We start from the raw sequence: 25,879 nt of genomic DNA, 5'->3' as shown, positions 1-25,879 counted from the left end.
GACGAGCTCTCCATCCTGCTTCTGATGCAGGGGCGCGTTGGTATCCAGTTACTTCATTGGATTTTCGGATTGGTGAGAACCAAACTTGCTTGGCTTCCAGGTACGTTTTTTGATAAGAGGTTCCCCTTGTGTCCATGCATTAATGTACTAATGCTAGTGTCTTTTTCCCCATAGGGGCCGAGGTACGGAATGCCGGGGAACAGGCACCGACCCGAGATGAGAGGTGAAATCCTTGTAGAAATCAGGTAAGTCTTTAATGAGCGTTTTTTGGTAATGTCTTTTCATTCGCTCATTAACGCTGATGTCTCTTTTTTCCCTTAGGGGCAGGGGTCCGGAAATGCCAGGATGCGGCGCGGACCCAAAATGAAGAGGGAATGAATCAACAGGTAAGTCTTAACATGGAGATTTAGCTTTCCTTGTTCCCTTCTCTCTCTCACCTTTTGTTCTGGTCTTTTTCTCCCTAGGCGCTGGGGCGTGACTGCGAATCCGGATGATCGCTGCTGAACATGGAGGCGCCCAGTAAAGGTGAGTGGAATGCGGCGCTGCAGCGATCGACGCGATGAGCTTTTAAATAAAAGTCTTCCTTTTCAGGATTGTCGGCGAGATGTCTCCAGGATGTGGATTTAGCAGGTAAGGACTTTTCCTTCTTCTGTTCTCTACTTCTCTTCCTTTGCAGGTGATCCAGGATGCTGGCAGGCGTGGCAGAAGTCAGGATGCAGGAGCGGACACGGTGAGCGTCCAGCTGCTAGATGCGGAACAACGCGAAGCACGTGTGGATGTTCGGGTGGGGTTTAAATAGCCTTGGAAGAAGTTCCAGGTATTTATCCTTCCCCGACCACGCCCGGATGGTAAATTAGTCCCACAGGTAAATTAGTTCCTTTCAGGCCTCAAGGAGGCCGGGATTCTGCAGCATGGTCTGCATCAGGTAAGTGCACCCAAGCACATCCATAATGAGCCTGGCGCCTCTTGCGCCAGGACTGATGTCTTTTATGAGCCTGGCGCCATAGGCGCCAGGACACTGTCCAAAGGGCCCGTATATGGGGTTGCTGGGTCCTTCCTTGGGGACTGGATGTCCGCTTTCGGGGACGCAGGGCTTGAACCGGCTCCCCGGGAGCGGGCATCATGACACTGAGGTTCGCCGTTGGCGGTCCTCATTATCAGTTTCGAGTTCTGCCATTCGGGCTAAACTCCCCCCTGAGGGTTTTCACCAAGTTAATGGCGGTGGTGGCAGCGTGTCTCAGGAAAGGGTGGGGGATTAACGTCTTTCCCTACCTGGACGATTGGTTGATCAGGACACGTTCACCTGAACAAGCCCTGGCTCATCTCAGCATAACCTGACACTCCTTTCACAGACTGGGTTTACCCCTCAATTACAAGAAGTCCCACATGATACCATCTCAAAGAATGCAGTTCATCAGAGCAGTCCTGGATGCATCCCTGTGAAAAGCCTTGCCACCAGAGGTGAGGCCTCCACACATTCTGCAGATGGTAACCAAATTCCAGAATACCCAGCATTTTCCGGCCTTCGACTTTTTGAGGTTGCTCGGTCTCATGGCATCCTGCATTTTCCTGGTGCCAGAGGCTCGCCTGAGAATCGGATCCCTTCACTGGGCTCTCAGGACATAGTGGTCTCAATTCTCAGGCAGGATGTTAGATCTACTTCAGGTTCGGAGCAGGGTCACACAGGATCTCCAGTGGGCGACTTGCGAGGACAACATTCTTAAGGGAGAACCTTTTCTGGCAACCATGTCCGAAGTTAACTGTTGTAACGGACGATGTGAGCAGGTGGAGCACGATCTCCGACAAGTGGGAACTAGCTCAGGAAATCCTTCAAGAGATCTTCCCCCTTTGGGGAACCCCTCAAGGGGAACCTGTTCGCGACCAGTGTCAACCGGAAGTGCGAACTGTACTGCTCCAGTGAATTTCCACCAAGAGGAGCTCTAGGAGACGTGTTCGTAGAGGACTGGGAGTTTTCATTCCTATATGCGTTTCCTCCAGTCCCCATCATTATTTAAGTCATCAGGAGGTTGAGAAAGTTCTGGAAATCCATGATACTAATTGCTCTGGATTGGGCCAAGAGAACGTGGTACCCGGACCTTTTGGACAAGTCAATCTGCCCTCCGATACGTCATCCACAAAGACAGGACTTTCTGTCGCGAGAGGAGGGTTGGGTTCCACATCCAGAGATCAAAACACTCAACCTTCACACATGGTTTCTGAGAGGTTGAGATATAAGGATTTGGGACCTCACGGATGACGTAATGAAGATTTTGCTTTGTCAGAAGGTCAGCAACAAAGTACTTATACCGCTGCCTTTCGAACAAATTCTGCAGCTGGTGTAAGAAAAATGATGTATATCCTTTTCGACCTAAGGCTTTCTCTTTTTTATTATATTTGCCAAATCTGGGGCTACAGATTGGAACAATTAAATGTTACCTAGCAGCGCTTTTCATATTCAAGCGCACCTCGGGGGAGGATTCATATTTCAAAATACCCTTAATAATTCAGTTTCTAAAGGCACTCACTAACATGTTTCCACCAACTCATTTCCAAATCCCAACCTGGGACCTTCATTTAGTCTTAATATTTCTGATGTGTGCTGCTTTCAAGCAACTGCATTCCTGTCCATTAAGGTTACTAACCCTCACAATAATTTTGTTGGCCATAACTTCAGCCCACAGGCTGAGTGAGTTGCGGGCTTTATCCAGTAAACCTCAATTTACAATTTTTTTATAAGGATAAGGTTGTCCTAAAGGTCAAACCATCATTCCTACCGAAAATTGTTTCTGATTACCATTTTGCTCAGAAGATTGTGCTTCCTACTTCCTTTCCACCACCTCACTCTAGCAAGGAAGGCGAAAGACTTCCTAGGCTCGATACTAAGAGAGCTCTAAGTTTCTATAGTTCGAGAATGCCAAAATTGCGAGAACATGGCCAATATGTGTCAGAAGGATAGCTCAGCGGCAACGTGCTCACCTTGGAATCAAGACTACAAAGATTAACACAGGTTAGATCCCCGGGTCCGCACTTAGAAACCTCTGGGTATTAGGCACATTATAAATAACCTATCATATCATATATCATAACTGTTTATTGGATACACAGGACATAAAATAGGTTTATCGGTTAAAAAATAAACTCTTATTTAGATGGATAATACTGGCTATTTCAGAATGTTACAGGCTAGCTGGAAAAGATCCCGATGAAATCTTAAGGGCTCATTCCACTAGGGGCATGGCATCTTCCTCTGCCCTTCAGAGAGGACTCATGATAAAAGATATCTGTGAGGCAGCCACCTGGTCTACAATTCATAGGTTTACAAAACATTATTGTTTAGATACCTCTAACAATGCGGGAAAGTTCGGGAAGGCAGCTATATGCTCTATCCTTGACAAGTAATACAATTCAGAAATTCATATACCCTCCTCCAAAATGTAATACTGCTTTGGGAGTCTATCATAAGATGAGGACTACTTGGGAGTACGCAATACATTCGAAGAACAAGTTACTTACCCCTGGTAACTTTCTTTTGATTGGATGTTCCTCCCACATATTCCTCATCGACCCTCCCAACCTACCCCGCTGTAGAATTCCCAAACAGTAAACTATGCTCTTTTAGCGTCTGATTAATTAAAGGCACTTAATAAGGGCGGTAAATCTGCATATGGGTGTCATAAAGACAGAACTAAAGCCAACGGCGCTGCACGTGGTATATGTACCCAACGATGACGTCAACCGAGACAGAGGCCCTTGAGTGTCTATGCACAGCACCCTCTCCCAAGAAGAAGAAAAATGCTAAAGCTGGATACGACTATCCTTAACATAAGATGAGGAATGCGTCCAATCGAAAGAACGTTACCAGGGGTAAGTTACTTGTCTTGTTCTTCTAGTGATTTATGTATTAATGTATTGCATGCAAGGGCAATAAGCATTCTTTCCTCTCCACCCTAGGCCAATCTGGTATTGCTTGGGGTGCAAGAGATCCTTGTGTGACAACCTCCTTTTGTGACCCCCAGCGAATTCTTAGCTCTGACCTTCAGTCAGCAGTACTAGAAGCACAACAGTGGCTTCCAGCAGTATGGTATCTAATAAGATTTATCAGAATTTTCCCTGCAACTCCTTGGAACTCTTGAGCACACCTCAAGGCCATTGTGCATTCACAGCATGACGTAATGTAATACCACTATCATACTAGTAATGACTTTCCATTAAAGTTCTGTTGGTCAATAAGAGAAGCTCTGGTCCCTTGTGATTACATTTTCTTTTGGTCAAAACACCAAAAACTCTACATTCAACCCAGCAGACTAAGCCCATTTGTCCAGCTATCACTGCGAATGGTAATTGCTTCCGAGAATGGTTAATTGAATGCTCACTTTCACAGAGCTAAGAAGTAAGAAAACCTCCAGTATGAAGCACTATAAGGTATGGTTTCATATCATTGTTTTGCATTTCCTTTGCAGAGGGGACCATAGTCTGAAGCAGGCGAACTTTACAGCAACATCATTTCTTATGTTTGCATCAACGCTTGGAGAAAGGGTGCTTTTTTAAGCAATGGCTGGAAGTTTATCGCTAAACCACCTATCTGGGACTTGAAGCAAAGAACATTGATCCGATTAGGATCTGCTTTTATTTTGCATGTACCGAGGTGCAGGATAACGTTACAATAGACATTTGAGATGTCCTATTCTGTGATATAGTGGAGGGTGTATAGTGTGGGAACTCAGTACACTTTGTCTGATATTACATTAGACTTCTATTTTGTTTTACTTTAGCCTATTAGCTGTAACAGATAACCCCTAATTCCATTAACCAGAAAACCTGGCCACTGTCATTAACCAGTTTCTTGGTGTATACCCCGTAATTCTAAATATTTATTACAAATCAGGGTTCATTGCTGGAGTCCTCTTCCTCCTCTAAATCCTGTTTTACCCTTTCTGCAAAGTTTTTATACACAAGCAACATACATATTTTGGACTATTTTGTCATTGGCAGCCTACTTCTCCAGACCTTTGAAGGCATGGTCTAACCAATTGGTGACTGGATCAGTCATGCCTTTGATCATACTTTGGATAGCCCGAGCAACTCTCATCCAAATGTCATTATCTACATAATGTCCACTCACGCCCAAGCTAACTTCCATTCCTCTCTTCCTCCTTTCACTAAGGTTTGGTGTTACCGGGGCTGGGACAAGGATAGGCGCTTCGATACCACTACAGTGGAGATGTGATGCATTATGAAAGCTTACTAATTAATACATTGTTTGGTGTTTTGGGGTGGTATATGGTTTACATGAACTATTTAAGAAAAAGAGGATAAGAAGGGCACTACATGTTGTAGTTCACAGTTTGTCCTTTAGAAATCATAGATATGATAATTAGTAGTTTGTATGGTTTATTTTCGCCTGGAGCTGCCAATCTCAAAAGAGGTCCTGTAGCACTAGGACCAAAATGATCAAAAAAACTTCCAAGAAACAAAGTGTATCCACTAAGTTAAGAAAGGCGCATCTCAGTTTGCCCCAATTTGGTTGCTAATATTCAGTCACTGATTTATGATATGGAAGTAATAGAGTTCCAATAAATTCTTTTGGCAGGAATTGTTTAATTCACATTCCTATATTGTTTGCCGCCAATGGAAGTTTAATTTTTATACATCACACAATGAGTTCTCATCTCAAATTGCCCATAATACTTTGGTGCCAATGCATTTCGGATACAATCCTTCTTCAGGGCGGTATTATAGCAAAAAGCATAAAAATTAGTTTAACTAGTAACAGTATATGTATATGCAAATATAGTAATTATAACAAATATAACAATTATTGCAGACATTTGTAGAGAGTTATTTCGAAAATCACATACCCATCCACGAGTCATGTTCATTTGGAGAGGAAATAAGCAAAAATAAAACAAAACGGTATGTCAATTAGTTGACTAAAGTAGAAAGACATTCTATCATTTTCTTTTAGCTCTATATATTTGTCATACCTCGGTCAAGCCGATCTCTGGACTCGAGTCGTTGTACGTATGCACAATCAGATCTATAAGCAAATTAAACAACAATTTTGAGTCATCCTCAATCTCTTTCGTGGGTATGTTAATCCTAATCGGTACTGCTGTACTTACTCAGCTCCTGCCGTGCACAACGTGTAGCTGCAGACTGAGCCGCTTGGAACGCGCTCGTGTAAGTTTACCTTTCGTTTTAAAGGTCACCATGGAGACGGTACGAGGCGTCGTGGACCGACCTGGTGCACGTACGCCTCGCGCCCCACCCCCGAGTGTTAGCCCGGGGGCGGGGATGTCTCCATGGTGACCAGCACTCTGTGAGACAGTGCAAGTAGTTAACTGTCTACAGCGTCAATTGGCGCCGTAGTTGTAGTAATTGGAAAATTAGCAGCGTGTGTCAAATTTTTTAAATTTTTTTTGTCGTAGTAGTGTTTATATGCAAGACATAAGGTCCGCATTAACAATTGAACATATGGAAGAGATAAACAGTCTAGAGCATTTGCGCTCCCGAACATATTTACTGTCGCTACTAAGTCATTAGAGCAATTTGGGGCAAAATAAACAGCGCAATAATACAACTAGGAAATAAATTGTGACAAAAGGATAGCAGATATATGACAGATATTTACATGGCAGGTGTAAATCTTCTTTAGATAAAAAATCGAAGAGTAAAGAAATAATTAAGTTGACCAAAATGCTTTTACAAAAAGCACATAAAGTTTATTTCTTCATTGAGCCCCTTTGGAGAAAGGGAGCTCAGCCGGTCTATCCAAAAGGATTCTCTTTGGTCCATCCTTTTTTGGAAATTCTCCTGGATGTCTCTTTTTGAAACCACCTCTAGGATGACAAAACGGATTTGGACCAAGTTGTGTTTCTTTTCATCCCAATGTCTTGACACTGCTGAGTTAGGATTATGGTTTCTTATGCACGATCTGTGTTCATTCCACCTAATTTTTGCTACTCGCAATGTCTGACCCACATAGTACAGTCCACACGGACATTTGATAGCATAAATCACGTTGGTTGAATCACATGTAGCAAAATTTCTCAGTCTGATTGTCTCTCCTGTGTGTGAATGTTTTATTGTCTCTCCTCTCATCACATAGCTGCAATTACTACAACTTAAACACGGAAACGTCCCAATTCTTTCTGTAAGCTTCTTTTTAGGTGCTGGTTTAGTTTGAACCAGTCTATCTTTTAGGTTTTGACTCCGTTGGTAAGCAAATGTGGGTACTTCCTTAAATAGATGTTCAACTCTCTGATCGCATAATAAAGTATTCCAATGTTTTTGAATAATGCACTTAATGCGATTACTTTGTCGTGAGTATCTAGACACAAACACTAATGGTGGAGCTGATTCCTGTCTGGTTTTTGTCTTCAATAGCTCTTCTCTGTTTTGTGTAGCTACTCGTGATTCTGCTGTGTTTATTTCCTCTTCTGTATATCCTCTTTCCAGGAACTTTTTCCCCATCTCACGGATAGCTAGCTTGTAGTCTTCTGGGTCACTTACCAATCTTTTCACCCTGAGCATCTGGCTGTATGGAAGATTTTTTATGAGGCTCGGTTGATGGAAGCTGAGACGTTGTAATAGATTACATGAACTATTTGACATATCTTATGCTTCAAAGGGAAATCATTGGTGTGAGCGACAATGTTTGATGATGGAGGCAAATGATGGGAAAACAAATTGGAGGATAATGGCTTTAGAATGATAAGGAAATGGTGAATGGATGAATTTACAATTGTATTCAGTTTTTAAAACAAATGAACCTGAACAGTGAACTTGGAACCCAATGTTCCAGATTTGCTTACGAGGTGACACACTTAAACCAGTTCAGATAAGCTTGCAACAACGTATTAACAGCGGTTAATCTGTTTTGTATTCTAAAAGTTGATTGGACGAATGCTTATTAGTAGGATGAATGCAACGCAAAAAACCCTCTGATAATTAAGATTTCTTGAAGCACCAACCATGTTTATATTGCCAAAAAAAAAAAACCAGAAAACCTCTACACGAAGGTGCTAGATGTTAATTTCTTCTGTACATCTCTTGTGGTCCCATCTGTTCGGTCCACTTTGGGGCAAACTGTTATTTTTGTTTATTTGCTATACAATCCAAAATCCAAACATGCTAACCTTTTCCTTTTGTATTTCTCCATCACTTTCTCCCTCTTCTTTTACCTATTTCCTCCTTTCATTCTTCATTTCTGCTCAGGAGCAAAATAAATAGATGTATAGGAAATGGACAGCTCAGCAATGCCTCGGCTGTTGACAGATGATGACGGCTCCAAGGATAGCAGTGACATAGTTCCCCCAGGGTAAGCATTGGGTGCATGGACACAACCAGACTCACACTTTTGAGGGGGCAATCTATCACTTCTTATAGTGAACAGAAGGACTTGGGGTCAAAACTAAATGTGGGGACCCCCTGCACATTCACCCCAAGGAATGTTTAACCCCTCTTCGCCACCCTGTGCCCTTATCCCATTCTGTCACTCCCTGACTCGCTTTGTGCCTCTCTAACGCTATATGCCCACTTCACACGCTGTGTCCCCAGTACTCTGCTCCCACCCACCTAGTTTGACTTCTTTGCCCATTATGTGGCTATCCCCCTCATTTTCTGTCTTTCACCCACAGTGCCCTTCCACACACTCTGTGCATCCTTCACCTACTCCATGTCTCTTTTGTCCCCTGTATGAACCCTTTATCTTTATGCACCTCTCACACACTCCGTCTTCTCTACACCTACTCACTGCCCACCTCACCCATTGCATGCCTCATAGTCATTTCCTTTCTCTTAGCCACTTACAGGCATTACTGATCTCTTATTAAGGTACATGCTCTAGATTTGACAATCGAGATTAGATAGTTTGCATTTTCCTTGAACAAAATAACATATCCAGCTATGGCTGACTTAAGATCTTGCTTCTTGGCTGGGTTACGGACGGGGGCTTTTCAGCACTTTTGTAGTTGGGCCTATTAGTGGGTATAACTAGTGGTTGATTGCGACTTACCCACAGCTGTGCTTTAATGGAGCGCTCTCTATGCTAGATAAACATTTATGTGTAGGTGGCCATCAATGACCAGAGGATCCACCAAATCTGCACATGCTAGTTTAATGTTCTGCCTAGTATGTTGATGTTGAACATCCGTTCTTTTTAACCTGCGTTGTCCAAACCTGTGAAGTCGGTTTTAACATTGTACTTCTTGGAGGCTGTTAATACATGAACAGCACACAGGGATGTCAACACTTTAGATCTCTTACTACATTTGTATTGCTGGTGAGGGTGAGAAATGCAGAGGACATGGCTGCCCACACCATAAAGTGGAGGCAGGCTGATTCGTCCCGGGAAAGCATTTGATGTTGGTGGGTCATTAGGCTCCCCTGTGCCGGGGAGCTGCAAGTTGAAGGCCAGACCCATTAGTGGCTCATTGATAAAGGCAAAGACTCTGCCTCTGGTTCACATCCTCCCATGTTCAGGCCTCTTTGCCTCACAGGTGGATATTTTTGACATTCTTTCAATTGTGATTTCATCTTAAATTGGTCAGAGTTGGGTGTTCAAATATGGATATTAGTGCTTTCCAAGCCTTTCTAAAAAGTCTGATCTTCTCTTATTCATTATTTCATGCCTATCTTGTGAGAAGAGATTAGTATTGAATGTCTCAAAGGTAGCGAGGAGAGACGTAGTGTGTACACACAATGGGATGTCACTGGTATTATGGAACTGTCATGCATCATCTACTGATATGTGATTAAGGATTTCCTGGGTTTTCTTCGTCTTGTCCTCTGTTCCTGTCCTTATGCATCTCTTCTCTATGTTGAGGGGGACTGAATATGTATTGGTTACAAAGCCTTGTGGCCATTCATTTTCTGGAGGAGTTAGTCTGAGTCATTTTTCGCTAGGCCCCTCTAATTTGCTTATTGTTCTCTTAATTGCAAATAAAATATCCTTTAAAAAGAATGTGGAAAAGGAACACCTACCAGCCCTCAAAATTCAGGAAGAGCTACATTCTTCTGGCTCTAAAGAGCTGTGACAGAAAGGAGTGGAAGTTTGGTGTATTGAATTGGAAGCTGGAGAGCAAGTGGTCCTTAGGCGTACAGAAACTAAGTGGCATTGTGTTGATGAGACTGAGGAAGAGGATTGGACTTTTGTGGAAGGGTTCATCTGCCACCCAACCCCGCTTCAGCACAGAGATCAGGCATCTCCACCTCTGCTACTCATCATGCCAGTAATCGACATGTGGACCTATGTTGGGGCATCCACATCCCTGGAGGTAATGAGTCAACACGGCCAAGGAAGAAGAATGGTCTGTTTTTAATAAAGCTATAAAAAGAGTACTTTTCATCATCGCACAAAAGAAAACTGTGCAGAGGATTGTATTGGAATATTCTGCATGAGGGAGTGGTTCTGGAAAAAGAGTTGCATTGATATTTAGCGGCCTCTTGCAAATGATAGCACTTTAGCTAAACTGATTTAGAAATAGCTGATTCGCTGATCACAGTGGTCTTTCTAGTCTTTAATCCTTAAAAGATTTTAGACTTCCCTCGATTTATTCTTAAACCGTTCTGGGCTCCCCTCCTCCCCACCATAAGATCCAGTTCCTTCAACCTTATCTATCTTAGAAGATTGAATTGTCTCCCTGTCAGCTTTGCCCACTGAAACACTTGTGTATGAGCGCGATATAAATAAAATATCATATCACGCCACCCCTCCCCCCTTGGAACTGACAACTTAATCCCAAAGTGTCTCCTATACGAATATGCCGGTCTTTTTTATAACAATGTTTTTGTTACACCACCAGAAGAGAGTAAAGGGTGCCTATGTTTGTGTGGAGAAAACAAACACAATCTCTACCCAGAATTACAATGTATAGCCAAGAGAAGCAAGGAAGAGTATCCGTTTACATCCAGAGATTTGTGATTGCATGTGCTGTTTGTTTAACATTAATAATGTCAACTTTCTTCATTCATGTTGACCAAGTAGGTCAATTTAATGCTTTAATGTAATGCTGCATAATTCGTAGGCATGCTTTTCCATTTGAGAGCTGCTGGGCGAGGGGCAAGTGTTTGGTGAGTCGGCTTTCTGCTCGCTTTTCTGCCCTTAGTTCGACATTCCCACTCTACAGAGTTCCTTCAGGCAATGTCCGTTCTTGCTTTCTATGCTCAAATAAGATGTTTCTCACCTCTTCAGCATGGCCCACTCTGAGAGCGCCTACATCGCCTTGCAGTCTGCAAATCATGCACATGAAGCATCACAGGCCCAGCTACTACAAAATGAATCTTCCAACACAGCAGAGAGCAGTGAGCAAAGGCATGAAGACGAGGTGGCACGGGTGAGATCCTTCTACAGTGACTGGACGTCCACCTTTAGAGCGGAAGGTTGGGGTGAGGCGCGCAGATCCTGCAAAAGGAGTATCTGCTTTCAGGGATTTTGAAGCGATGGGATTGACATAAAGGGAATGTACATAGACTAGTAGCAATTGAGGAAGTGTAATTACTGCAGAGGGAATAATAACACAAATGTGGATTCATTGCTGATAATCTGGACTCGAGGTTGGTGTGGGGCCTAGAATGTTAATTCCCCGCCATTTAGTGAGCAGAAGCAATTTCAATAGAGAGGGCCTATTGGAGATAGTTGTTCTATAGGGTTTATTTCAATCCGAGATTAGTATTTCTGTGTAGGGCAGAATATTATGCTTTAGCTGAGTATTCACAACCAGGAACAGGGAAGTATTTCTGCAGAGTCCTAGTTGTGAGTGAGTCTGAGTTGTCATTCTTGATGTTTAATAAATAAACTGAGAGGGGATTTTATTCTTGCAGAGGGACTTTTCCATGCATGCATTAGTTGCCCTTCCAGTGCATTATTGTATATGAGACCTCCCCAGTTCAGGACTCCATGCACCAATTAAGTAGTTTCCAAACAATAGTCCAGCAGGCGAATAATCCCATGTAGAGAGGAGCCTGCCATCTCGAGAGAAATAATTGCTTCTCACTGGTGTGCACATATTAGGTTGGAGAAGTTCTTATATGCAGGCTGTTTATGCTGGGGTGGTGTTGGGTAGTCGGGCGGAATGAAGGTGGGAATGCAAGTGGGCAGGTTATAGAGATGGGTGTTATAATAGGGGTTTGGCACATTTACTGGAATCGTCATGAATTGATTAGCACAGCTGGTCTCATCTCAGCCATGTTTTATTCACCTTCCCATTTTACAGCCAAGAAGCCGACGTGGGGGCTGGTCCAAAGGGAGAAAGAGGAAGAAGCTTCCCCGGGACAGCAATGCCCCCAAAGCCCCTCTGACAGGATATGTCCGGTTCATGAACGAGCGCCGAGAGCTGCTCAGGGCAGAGAGACCAGAGGTACCTTTCCCAGAAATCACCAGGATGCTGGGCAACGAATGGAGCAAGCTGCCCCCGGAGGAGAAGCAGGTACCGCTTCAGGCCCTTGTGTGATGCACAGGGCTTATGAATTAGGCAGCTTGTAATAACAAGGTCAGAACTGCAGCAAGAAATGCATGTGGTGTTGGCAGGGGTGTGGTTAGTCATTTTGTTGGACAAATTGCCTCATCTGAGATCTCAGGTTTGACATGGAAGGTTGCAATTAACTCCCTTGTAATCCCACAGAGGAGATCTCGACAGAGAGTGTTAATGATTGCATAACCACAATAATTACAATTACCCTCCTTTCCACTGTGGAGGCTATCCCTCCACATAGGGAGACGTTTGAAATGGCATGGAGACAATCCCTCCTATCACTTCAAGGTGATTCCTCTATACCGCAATGACAGGTTTAGAGATCAAACTCACTCTTGATTCTCTATTGATTAAAAGGTCATCGAATGTCGACTCCATACTACTCCCGTTTTTGATTTATCTGGGCATGCCTAGGAATGCTCCTTCAGAACAAGGAGGTGTAACCCTCTTCTAGATCCTAGAGTTGATTCCTCCGTCTATGCCATGTGCACATTGTGCTTGGAAGCTGAGCTCCTCTTTCACAGCCCTGTCAAAGAAGTACATTGGAACTACTAGAACAGTCTAGAGGGGGCTAACAGTGCAAATCCTGATTATTTTGGCCGTATGAATGGTGTATTTCTTGCCAAGTCTGAATCTTTTAGAACATACTGTTAATTGATGGATTAGAATATCTACCTTCCTGTACCATTTTGCTGTATTTCAAAATGAAGGACTATCTTCTACCAGCATGAAGATATAGTTGTGTTCTTGGTACATGGCTCATCTCATACAGATAGCAGTGTATCCCACACAGCCTGTTTGTTAACATAAAGGGTTATGTCTGTGTCATCGTTTAGTGTGAGGCAAGAATGTTATTTTCATTTAAGTATACCATTCTAGTATTTTGTTATGAATAATTTAGTTTGCCTATAATGCTCTGGTTTTGTGGCATTTAGCTAGAGTGGTGGGCTATTTAAATGTATTAATGATGCAGTGCTTACCTTGTCTCCTTTAAGGCCCTTGCAATGGTTTTGGTTAGCTTTTTCTTTCGGGCCGCAGTGCAAAGCACACACTTGAAGCACTCCAACGCGAAAAAAACATTATTAGATTAAACTCAAATTTAATTCTGTTTTCTGTTGATCTTCATAATCTTAATCTCAACGAAGGAGCATGATCCCAGAACACATATTAATATGAGGCTAATCTCTTTGAAATATAGCCAATTAAATGTACACCAATCAATCCCACAATTTTAAACTTCAAAAATAAATTGGTGAATCTTCAGCCGGTTTTGTTTCACTCTTATCTTTTTTTTCTGCACATGTTTTGACATTACTCAATGACTTTGCTCATTTGTCGTCTATTTCTGGCAGAAAGAGTGCTTTTTTCTTTAAGTAACAAAGATTTCATTTTAGTCTTTTTGCTGCACCTTTACTCTGACCTTACTGGCCCAAATATGGCGGTAAGAATGCAAAACGTGACAAGCATCTTATGTGCATGTACTGCTTGCTTAAATACCACTGCATTGGGGTCTGCCAAGTCTACTTCGGCATGTCCTGGAAAGAGAGGCAGAAACACTGCAAGCAATGATACGCATGTTGGCGCACCACCATCTGAATCATCTGGTTCTTCAAAGCCATCATGAATTCCTATAGACATGGTTGCCCCTCTTTCTGTGCTACACCAGGCTTCACCTGATTCTGCTCCCCCTCCCAATGGCTGAGTTGTTTCAAGTTGTTCCAAGGTGGTTCCAGGCCATTCTAGTACTTCAAAGTACAAGTTTTTGTCATTGATGATGTGCAGTTGCACTTTTTTGGCATTTCTACAATATCTTGATGATAAATGTATCCTGACACCTGTTTTATTGTGGCGCACCACATGGTATAATCCTCTGGCTTCCTAGACGAGATATAATCAAAAAAATGATCAGTTTCCACAACTCAAAATCCATGGCTTTCTTATGCAAAGAACAAATTGACATATATAGATGGGTGTCAGAGACCTCCTCCGGTGCTATGGGCGAGAAGGAGGAGAGTATGAGGGAGGGAATGGGGGGGCCCTGGGAGCGGGTGAAGGAGGAGGGGGGAGTGGATGAGAGGGAGGGCAAGATGTCCTGAGTTTTGGTTTTGAAGTGGGAGGCTTGTACAGTGCAGAGGGCCAGGGATGGCAGAGGACAAGTGGAGGCTGAAGTGGGATTGGCAAGTTGCTTGCAGATTTTGAACAGTCCAGTTGTTTTGTTGGTGGCCCCAGAGATGCAGGCTTGGATATGGGCCCTCTTCCTCAAGCAGATGGAGAGTCTATATTGTCTTTGGAGCATGCAGCAAGCCTGTCTGTCAGTGGATGTGCTTGAAGCTGACACTTCAGTTCAACAACTCTGCACTTACGTTTCAGCGAGGCTAGATCAGAGTCATACCAAGTGTTGCGCTTGGAGGCAGGCTTCATGCAGATCCTCACGACTGGGGCAAGGATGTCCAGCTTGTTTGGAGATGGAGAGGTGAAGGGTAGCAAGGGCTGTGTCAGTGTGGGTCTGTGGCTGGAGTGGGAGGGGCAATGAAAGTGGCAGCAAAAGAATCAACTGACACTTGTTCATCGGTCGAATGGTGGAGAACGAGACTGGCAGTGTGGGCAGCGGCATATTCGGGGAGCCAAGAGATCCATGTGAGAGGACTGGAGAACGTGTTCAGACCAGGAGAGAGGTGTGGTGACAGGGTTGGAGATGGGATGTCAGCTGAGATGAGAGCATCCAAGGTGTGTCTGTCTGAGTGCGTTTGACCAGAAGGACGAATGGTGAGGGAAAGAGACACAAAATTGCAGAGAGTCCATTGACCACATCATGAGATTCATGGTGAACATTGAAGTCTCTGAGGAAGAGACGCTTGGAGGTTGAGGCCAAGAAAGAAGGGGTGAGGTCAGCCCACAACGAACTAAAGAGGGAGACCGGACCAGGGGTCCTGTAGATGGTGGCAGGGGTCAGCAAGAGGATGGGTGAAGACACCAAGCCTGCAGACTAGGCATTCAAAGGAGAAGTAGGACTGAGTGGTTATGATGGTAGCAGGGACCCATTCAGGGAAGATCAGGGCCACTCTGCCTCCAGACCGATTAGGCCTGAGCTTAGAGAGTGAAAGAGAACCAGGTCTCAGTGAGTGCGAGGACATCAAGGCCAAAGTATTCAAGGAGATGATGGATTTCAGAGGAGTGTTTAACGGCAGAGTGAGAGTTGAGGGTAGCTAAGCAAAGCTTGTTGTCACCTTTTGAAGGTCTTCCGTGGAGGGGTACAGAGATGTGGTACATCCGTTGATGCTGATGAGGGGCCGGGGGGTGGTGACAGAAGGGTGGAAGTTGATGAAAGACGGAAGACGCCTATCAAGAAAGGAGAAGGTTGGGCTGGGAGACCTGGACCATGACTTTGACATTCTGGTAGACATTAATAATGCACCTAGAGGATGTGAAGTGAGCCAAGAGTACTTCCCATCTGGTTCCATCATTAATGGGCGAAGAAGAGAAAGGGGAGAGGACTGAGACCATATGGGGTAGTCCCTAGATCTGGAGAGGGAGTGACCAAGGATGTCGGTGACAGTCTGTCTGGAAGTAGGAGTGTCAGCGATGGGTAGGTCTGGGTTGGAGACCAGGAGGTCTTTCTTAAACTTTTTCCTTCCAGGCTTCTAAAGAGGGGTAGGATATAGGTGTAGAACGCCCCAGAGGTTACCAAAAATGAGGAAGGAAGAGAAGTGAGCTCAAAAGAACTTCAAAAACTGTTCACTGGATGTTCTGTTATTCTCTCAGGTGGCGGTTTCAGCAACAGTCTCTAATGGTAACCCTGATGTTACTCTGTCATGGATGTCTGGAAGGACATTTTTCTGCTGTTGTGGTTAGACAAATGCTTTTCTTGGTTGCTGGTCGCTATTGGGATATGGCAAGGCTCAAACTGGGTCTTGGTTGAAGTGTTCCTTGGTTCTCCATTAGTTGTAGTCTAAAATATCTGGAGTGCCAGAGGTTGCAGACCTCTGCCCCTAGAAGCTGTAGCCTAGGGAAACACAGGCCAGGCGGATAGTTCAATAGTTAGGTGCTTATGTGAGTGGAAAACCTTCACCCTCGCAAGTTTGAATTCCGACGGGCCTGGCTCGACCCTTTGTCCTTCCAAGATCAGTAAACTGAGGCCTGTTAAACTGGAGAGTAGTAGCTATTATTATTACAGCACCTGGAAGCAGGAGAAATCCAGCATGTGGCACTCTATTAAAGGCAGGCATTGTTATATCTAGAAAAGCATGGTTTCAGGGCTTCTTCACCACAGATTTGAGGGCAAAGAAACGCACAACCATAGAAAAAACAACTCACCATCTATTAACGCACGCATGGCTCATGTGTTATGCGCTCACCTCCGACCTAGGGCCAGCCCGCACTTCACAAAATTCGAATTCCATGAAGGATGACTTTGCCCTTCATTTTCTGAAGTCATTAAATTGTATGTCATTCTATTGGTTGACCAAAGCAGATATCACTACAGTGCTCAGAGGGCAGTGAAAACCAACATGTGGTGCTACATACATACATGAATGTTACTGTTATGGGTTCAAAACATGCTTCCATCGTATTGAAGGTCAAAGCCAGCATACAGCAACTCTGCTAGCTAAAACAGTTTGAAGCGCCAAACAGCCACCTGATTGGAAAACACAGCACTTTATAAATGCAAAAATGCTGCCTCACAATCCCTTTGTGCCGTAGTGATGGCTGAAGCACAGGTCACCTCGCTGAAGGTCAGAGCATGCATGCAGTGGTATCGGACCAGGTGGACTAAGTTATGATCAGCCCTGAAGATGGAGCAGTATAGTGCGAGTTTCAGGCCCACGAGAATGCCTCTCCCCTGAAGCTCACCTATTCCTCTTAAGCCTTTCCTTTACCCGTCACCCCCAGCCCTGTATCACCCTTTGGATCTGCCTCAAGACTGACCTAAAACACTGTCCCATCTACTGGCACAAGGACCATAACTCCCTCTTCTTCCAGACCACAAGAATGCCCTCCTCTCCTTTTGCTCTGACCGTGGACTCCGCCAAATTACTCTATTTCACTACGCTCATTGCTGCACTTTGCGTCACATCTAGATAGAAATGTGAATGTTAGCATGTGCCACACTCCTATGGAATTCTTAACTCTAGATAGAAATGTGAATGTCAGCATGCACCGCACCTAGATGGAATCCCTAATTGCAAGGACAACAATGCCAAACTAACCAACCAACTAACAATTCCATCCCTCCGCATACACCTCTCAAACTCTAACCAAACACAACCACAAGCCTAAAAAGCAGCAATCCGCACAAACTTCACAACAATGCAACAACAAACTAACCACACATAGACTTGCACAACAGCACACGATGACTACGGACCGTAAAACACCCCAAGCCCAGCCAACGGACCCACCGGGCTGAGGCTGCCAACAGCAGATCACTGCTCTCTTGCACTTTTCCAGCTTATCCCCACTAACCCACCCTTCACCTCCCCTTTTTCAGAGCCGCCAGAGCGCCAGGGGACCACTTCCGTGGTGATGGTGCGCGGTACAAATGTCCTTTAACATTAACATTAACTTTGCTCTTGCCCCGTTTACTCTCCTGCACACCCCAGGCCACGCTAGAACTTCCATGCACTTGTCCAATCAACTCTGCACTTTCTGCTCATGTCTTTGTTCAGTATGTCTCATCGAAGATCTTCAAAACAGGGGAGTCTTTTTCACACTCCCCCAGCTTCTTTCTTCCCCCACCACCTATGCGCACCACTTCCTACCTATGCTTTTCCTCCACAACTTCTCCCACTAAGCACCTCAAGACCTTCCTCTTTGCTTTTGCCTTTGTTCCCCCTCTTCCCTGTTGATCTGCTCTTATTGGCACTGCCTCCTGGCCACCCCTTGCACTGGGGTCTGTATCTCTACCCATACAGTCCCCCGCAGCCCCATTTTCTTCTTTTTCTGCACTTATCAGACTTACCCAGTCTGCTGCCGTAAACACAGCACTAGCCACTAGCTGGCTGCACTACCACTGTTTATTGCCTCTATTATCTATTTATTTTTATTTATTGTCATTTATCTGTGTCTCCTCTGCTCCACACTCTCCCCCTTCCATGCACTTTTTCCCTTTCCCATGCACTTGCACGTTCTCAATGTCACTGGGCCTAGTCAGATCGTTGTTGTTCTTCCCTGTTCCCCTCCCTTGCCGTGCTCTGAAACACTTGTGTACGAGCGCGATACAAATAAAATATCATATCTTAAATCGGCACCTTGACACTATTGACCTCTGTTACCCTCCCGTCTGGTTTCAGCAGCTGTAATTCTAATAAAACAGCCTTCACACACGTCTCCATTTTTGGACCTCTGCCTGCCATCAAAAACTCTCCACTCTCCTGATCCATTTAGAATTTTCTACTGCCTTTTCATACTGTGTACCACCCGCCTCACCTGACCTTTGGCCGACCTTTGAATCCAGATACTGCTGATGACTGGGTTGCCTCCTATCTTTTCCATTGGATCGCCCCCATCTCGTGGAATACAACCAACTCTGATCTGACCTCTCTCCCAACATCTGTCCATGCTGCTCAGCCATTGACCCTTTACTCTCCACTCTTTACACTTCCTCACTTGGACAGCTCATCTGCCCCTTTTGGTTTTCCTACCACTCTTGATCTTTCTGTCCGTATTTCCGATGGCCTCTCAGTCCTCTGCCCCTTCATTATGACTACCTTCAATACCCCCTCCTCCCCTCCTTCTCTCATTTCCCGGAGACTTCCTTTCCCTATCTACAAGGGCATGCAAAGTTGAGGTCCTTTTGACAGGGATTTTGTTTTTTACTGCTACCTGGTTTAGCCTGCTTAGCATCAGGAAAACCCACTCTCTCCTCACTTATCATTCCACCAAAACCCACATACCTACGCATGCGCACAGTCTCCCTCTTTAATTTCATCCGCGTTTGTCCTTTTGACAAAAACGGATGAAATTACAGAGCTGCCTCGATGCTTGTTAGCTGTTCGGAGAAACGGCTCCTTTTTCAAATTCCAATCGCTAGTCTTCAAATCCAGCAGTGGGCTTGCCCATCCTTACCTGCCCGGCACTATCTCTCATTACTCTGCTCTGTGCTGCCTCTCCCGTGTCACTCCTTAGTCATTGTCCCGACTACCTTGCGTATCCTTTCACTCCTTCGCCCTCGTTCTTCACCACTGGTATCCACTACTCTGCCATGTCAAAAACCCCAGTAAGATTCTCTTTTAAATATGCCCTGAAGCCCCACTTACTAAGGCTGGAAGGAACACTATTCTCCCTCTCCCTCTCTCCCCCTCCCTCCCTCCTTCTTCCTCTCCTCCTCTCCTCCTCCTCCCGCCCCCACCATCCCCTCTCCCAGGAAGGTGTTTTATTATTATTGTTGCTGCTTTTTCGGAGAGGGGCTAGAAGGTGAACATGCATCTTCTTGTTTGCATCAATCTCCGATTACAAAGAATCACTGTGTTACGAGACGGACACACACTTGGCCTATACATAGGGTGACTAGACGTCCCGGTTTTCCCGGGGTCCCGGAGTTCCGCCCGGGGTAAGCATGGTTGGGCGGCTATGGTAATTTAAAATTGTATATTATTTTTCACAACACGTTCAGAATGTTGGAGCTGGAGGATTGGCTCGAACCCCCAACCTTTCAGGTACAAGGCACACCACTTACTGACTGCTACAGAGGCTGGCTTGTAAATGCTTGTACAGCAAGACATGTAATATCAATTAGAGCACACGCTTGTTTTGAATTAACGTGCCAGATTCACAGACAAAACTGCACAAATGAGATCATATACAGTTTATAAAAAGAAGTGCGGAAATATGATTGGGTGGGGTGGTTGTGGGGGCGTTTTGGGGGAGGGGTGGTAATTGATGGGCTGCAATGAGGTAGTCCCTCTTTTATGTGTTGGTCGTACCGGTTTTTCGTTTTGGAAATCTGGTCCCCCTACCTATACACAGTGGTGGAAATGGAAAAAATTTGGTGGGGGATCCCATAAGGGCTGCGGTGGGGGGTGGAGTCCGAGGAAGCCGGGCTCAGAGAGGGCAGAGCTGGCAGTTGACCTCTGATCAAAGGAAATGTCCAAAATAATAGTTTAAAACCGTAATATCAAACATTCTGGCACAAAAGGAATGAATGGCCATGTGCAACTTTGGGCCACTTTTGCATTAGAGCCCTGAGCATTTTATGCCCCAGTCCAACCCTGTCAGCCAGTATGCAGACGCGTAACTTGTGCCCACAGCATCACTCACAAACCACACTTTTACTCCTGCACGAACCAAAACAAGACAAATTACACAGGGTCACCGGAGTCAGCACACATTAAAATCTGGTCTCTAAAAAATGCAGCACATCACATAATACATAACGTATCTGATGTGCTGAATTCTATAGAGGTTAGATTTGAATATGTGCTGGCTCCATGTGTCTCTCTGGTGTTTGTTCTTAGTTGGTTATACAAATAAGTACAACCAACTAAGAATAAACACTAGAGAGACAAAGGAAATGGGAGCACAATGAAAATTAAAGCACCCGATGGGAGATTATAAAATAACAAAAATGTTCTGTGCAGTGTGCACAGTCCGCTTGCACTGTGGGGCAGATTGGACTCCGAGCCCACCAAGGTGTGGGGGGCAGGGAGTTTTTATGGGAGGGCAAAAGGGGCTCTTGCCCAGGGCCCCCACCTTGGACGGGGCCCCACAAGGCTGCCTGATCTAGAGAAGTAAGATTCCTTTATTCACCAGACTTAAATAGCACACACAAGGATATTGTATTGCATGGTGCTGAGGCTCTAAACCTATTGCCTGTCTGTTTTGGAAAGTACATTTTACCTCAACCAATTCATCATGTAATGCTTTCTGTGTTCACTGTGGTATATATAGTTTGTGTGTTCCTTGCAGCACAACTCCTGTAGCATTCTTTCCTTTCTGTGGGAATTATGTTGATCATCTGCAATAGCCACATTTGAAATGCATACTGGTAAATTGAGTGCCACAATGCTTCAGAAGTTACCTCAGTGTGTTAAGCACTCATTTAAGTGATATGTGTTACTATGCAAGATTACAATAGCACATTCCTGTAAGGCTGGTTGAGCCTTTCCTATGTCTGAAGTTTATAACCCAGCCTGCATATGTACTTGGTACTTAGTTCCACTACTTGGTATTGCAGCACAACAGGTGCTATAATCAGCAATATACCTGCAGCAGATGGGGATTGCTATAAAATGGTGAAGGTCAAGAAATTGGTGTGCTCAGATGGGGTGTTGTAACGATGAGCATAAACTGTTAGTCCAAGAGATGAATAAGTATCAGAATTTGGAAGCAAAGCATTCATGCTTGTATCCTGGCTTTGCCAGCAGACAATGCAGTGATCCTATCAATCATCTTATATCTCATACATTAGTGTACTGTCTTCTGTGACGTTTGCCTCCTGCATGCTGGTGGCATCGTTTAGCCCATTACTTGATCTTTCTTCTTATGTAGGCTATTTGAGTGGAAGGGGTGGTAGACAGAATGGATTTCCTTCTCAGGGTATGATCTTCAAAACAGTTTCACTCGTGGTTTCACTGGCTATAGTGTTGCTTCCACTATAATAGTGAGCATTGATATATTGCACACCACTGGAACTTGTTCCTTTGATCACTAGTGCCAACACTATTTGAAAACTATGTCCCACTTACAATCTCAGTCTGTCTGGATACAGACATCTTTCTGGACTTCTAATCTACATCCACTATCCATGCTATGGTACGTGTAGCTTTCTCCTTCCTACCAATTGGTCTGCTCTATCCATGCTTGAGCACGTTTGCATTCTGTGAGGCAGCAAATGTGAGATCTCTGTTTATTCTGGATTACATGTACCTTTTACATACAGTCCTGCATTAATACTACAGGCTGCATACCTTCCTTGATTCTATTGATATAAAGTCTCCTGTATCTATGCTAGAACAGAAGTAACCTCTTCCTAGACTGATAAACAAGTAGCATTTGAAGGCCAACGTGGTCAGTATGATTAGAGCAAGAATGAAGAGGGTAAGGGGACTTAAAGAGAGTAAACATCCTTATTTTTAATGCTGTGAGGCAGCATATCAATTTATGGGTTGTGATTGCGACAGGCATCTCAGATATTCTTGATCACTTAATTCCTTCGGTTTGGTGGAGGCAGGGGCCCCAAAGAAGTTTGTGCCCAGGGCCCCAAAAGTGCTTAAAATGGCCCTGCGTGGGGGCTCTGAGATCTAATCTGCCCTGAGTGTGCAGAGCACTGTGCACGAAGAGTACAGGGCAGATTAGATTGCAGGCTCGGCAAGGATCTGCTCCGCACCCCGCCGTCGTATTTTTTGAGTAACCCAGAGCAGAGCATGGGTTTGGGGGCTGCCTCTGGCCGTATCTCAAGATCCGGCTACACATCTGGTGCCGGATCGCGGATCTGGCGAGAGCTGGCCCATTGACCAGCGCTGCCTATACAATCTGAAATGTTTTTGCATTTTTACCTTTTTTAAAAATAATTACACGAGCATTCCTATATATGTAGGAAAGTTCATTTGAGCCAAGTCACGCATTCCACAAAGCCACCTAATAGCCATCACTGGAAGTTCACTCCAGTTATGAGCCACAACAGGAAGGCATTGTGGGTATGCAAATGAACTCCAATGCAAACCTTTTTCTCCAGGAAATCGTCTTTGTCTATGAGGCAGTGCTATTTTATACATGGCTTAATCAACCCACTGGAGGTGAACTTCCAGCGATGGCTACTAGGTGGCGTTGTGGAACGTTTGACTTGGCTCAAATGGACTTTCATACTTTCACATTTCAGATGACAGTTTTTTTTCAAACTTTTTTAAACCCACCATAACTTTCTTGGTGTGTTTTGTGTATATATGTATATATATATATTTTAATTTTGAATGATTTTGTTTTACCTCCACGTGTAGAGGGAAATATATGAAAATTGGAACAGATCATGAATGCATATAAAAATACCAAGGCTGGTTCTTGGAGAAGAAGCTACACAAATAAGAATGAAAATAAAGCGACAATAAAATAAACAAATAATATTCTGTTTTGGCTGACAGTCAAAGGTGACTCGCGATACCAGGCAATCGACTCCTTACAGTCCGTTTCATGCAAGAGGAGAACATGTGTTCTGCACCAAGAAGGCATCATGCAGTATGCAGCCTGTCTCATTCACAGCAGTCCGTCACATCTAGGAATTGTGGGATGTATTTACCCATGCATCCGAGCCCTACCTCAAAACTGTGCAGTACTGACATGAAAACATCATGATGGCCAGAGCTTCCCAGAAAATGCACAGGGAAATGCAGGAAGAATAGGCTGCCACCCATTTTTGCCGATGTTATGGGCACAGAAGGACGCTGCCTAAAACCACCATTGGACTACCCGCACAGTAGTCTGAAACCATTGGGAATGGCAATGCTGATTGCCAAATGCAACCTAGAATTGTGGGGAATTCATTTTCTTAAATCCCAAAAATGGGTGCAGTACCAGTACTCACCACTATCCAAAAGCCGGCAGTTTAAAACCACTCTGTTTCTCTGAAGGCAAGCCAAAGTGCCTATTTCAAACATTGCAATATGTGCAAAATATTTACTGAACACCAGCAGACATTTGGCAGAATGGAGTGTTGTGTGCCTACAAAATCTGGGAAATGAAGATCATAAGACAAGGTTTATAACAAGACTGGCTGCGCTGTGGATTTCAGCAGTTTAAGTTGCACTGGATTTAAAGACACTAAAATCGAAAATGTTTAGATGAAATGAGTGACCTATGTTTGGTGTCACATGCCTTTGTAATTGTTTAAATGTCATAGTTTTAAACTTAGAATCAGCCTTCTAGCTGCATATGTAAAAATGTTTAGTTTTATTTGAATGCAGGAACTGGGGAACAAAAAGTGACATTTTATCTGAAACCTGGCTTAAGGAACTGAATTCTGCCTGGCAACTACCCCCATCAGAAGGGAAACTTGAGTCACAGCTGTGTTCCCAGGCCAACCTTCCTTTTGCTGCCCACACTAAGGATATGCCATCTATCTGATAATTGAATTATCTGTGCTCTGTAGGAGAGTGAACAAAGCCCTCTTCACTCAGGCAAAGGTTTTTATTACGCAGTCGTAAAATGTAGCTTCCTCTTGGCAGGTGCTGGGAGGGGCACTGCCTGTGAGAGCAAGCTGGCTTGGCAGAACTGGAAAGACCAGTATTTCTACCTTGTGCTGAGAGGAAACCACACCCCTTTGGAGCCAGAACATAACTTTAAAAAGATGAATAACTCATAGAGCGGACATGTGAAAATTTTATAAATGATACCATAATCCTTGTGATTTTTCTGCCCACATTTTAAGAGGTTTTTCGACCCGGTGGCGTGTTCAGGGGGGTGTCAGCGGAAAAGTGGATATAACTCTAAATGTATGCATGTTAAAAATCTGAAACTTCATCAGTTAATGTCCCTACTCCCTGCACACATGTATGTAAAGTTGGGTCCATGTCAGAAATTGCAAAATCAGTTAAAAAGTGAAATATGTGCCAGTTCTGAATGCAAGCTCCCAGGAAGAGCAGAGTTTGAACAGGGGATACCTCCTGTAATGCATGATGGGTGCATATGATTTTAAAACAATATGTACCTCTGCAAATATGTATTTGTTTCAAATCTAGATTTGTGTGTAAGTTGACAGGAGGAGTGGACTTTCTGCAGGCTGTAAAATGACATCACGCTGACTCACAGTTCATTCCCCAATCAAATGATAAATGGAAGTTTGACCAATTAGAAGCTGAGAGAGAGGTAGGGTCAGTGATGCTAGAACACACCCACATTCTAAACACATAAAAGCAGACAGACAGGACAGATAGGGACCTTCAAAATCCATCTGCCGCTGGAAGCTCTGCCGGAAAAATCCATACTTTACCTCCATCAACCTCCAGAGAGCCAAACTAGAGACTTCAATCTATCCAGACCAGAGAGAAAGCAGTGCTGTACCCAGAGAGACCCAGACCAGCAGAGAGAGCTGACCCAGATCACTGTGAAGTGCAGAGGCCAGACCAGACCAGACCAGAGTCCAGTCTAAAACCCTGACCAGATCCGTGATGAGGCCCATTTAATTCAAGAATATAGTGTGAGTACCCAGCAGAACTGTGTAGAACCAATCTCTTAGTTTAAATTCATCTAATTCAATCTATTTAACCTAAGTAGAACTGCCTCCTAGCTGTCACCTGTCATTTCTAGTTGCAAGCTGCACTTGTCATTTTGAGCTTTTGAAATTTGCAAACCCAAAAACGACCTTTATTAAATCGCTCATATCTCCGCGACCGTTTGGGCTAGAGACTTGCAGTAACTTTCCTCTGATAGCTTAGAATCGTAGCTTTGAATCGTACCAAGAACCGCATTCCTACCCC

At 44.2% G+C, this 25,879-nt stretch overlaps 1 protein-coding gene across 3 annotated transcripts in view; it reads left to right on the top strand.

Annotated features, from left to right (window-relative positions):
* The window catches only part of HMG20A (high mobility group 20A), a 339,050-nt gene that overhangs the window by 161,120 nt on the left and 152,051 nt on the right, over positions 1-25,879 (top strand). The window contains exons 3-5 of one of the 3 annotated variants that reach the window (XM_069624572.1): positions 8,233-8,320; positions 11,195-11,336; positions 12,216-12,428. In XM_069624572.1, coding sequence (XP_069480673.1) covers positions 8,244-8,320; positions 11,195-11,336; positions 12,216-12,428 — 432 coding nt within the window. In that variant the 5' untranslated portion in view covers positions 8,233-8,243. Of the gene's footprint in view, positions 1-8,217; positions 8,321-11,194; positions 11,337-12,215; positions 12,429-25,879 lie in introns of all 3 variants that reach the window. The other 2 variants (XM_069624571.1, XM_069624573.1) reach the window with 2 other exon arrangements.

This window comes from Ambystoma mexicanum, chromosome 11 (genome assembly GCF_040938575.1).
Source record: "Ambystoma mexicanum isolate Mex_15411 chromosome 11, UKY_AmexF1_1, whole genome shotgun sequence".
Taxonomy (NCBI): domain Eukaryota; kingdom Metazoa; phylum Chordata; class Amphibia; order Caudata; family Ambystomatidae; genus Ambystoma; species Ambystoma mexicanum.
The sequence above is the reverse complement of the archived record's forward strand: the minus strand, read 5'-3'. Positions and strand labels throughout refer to the sequence as shown.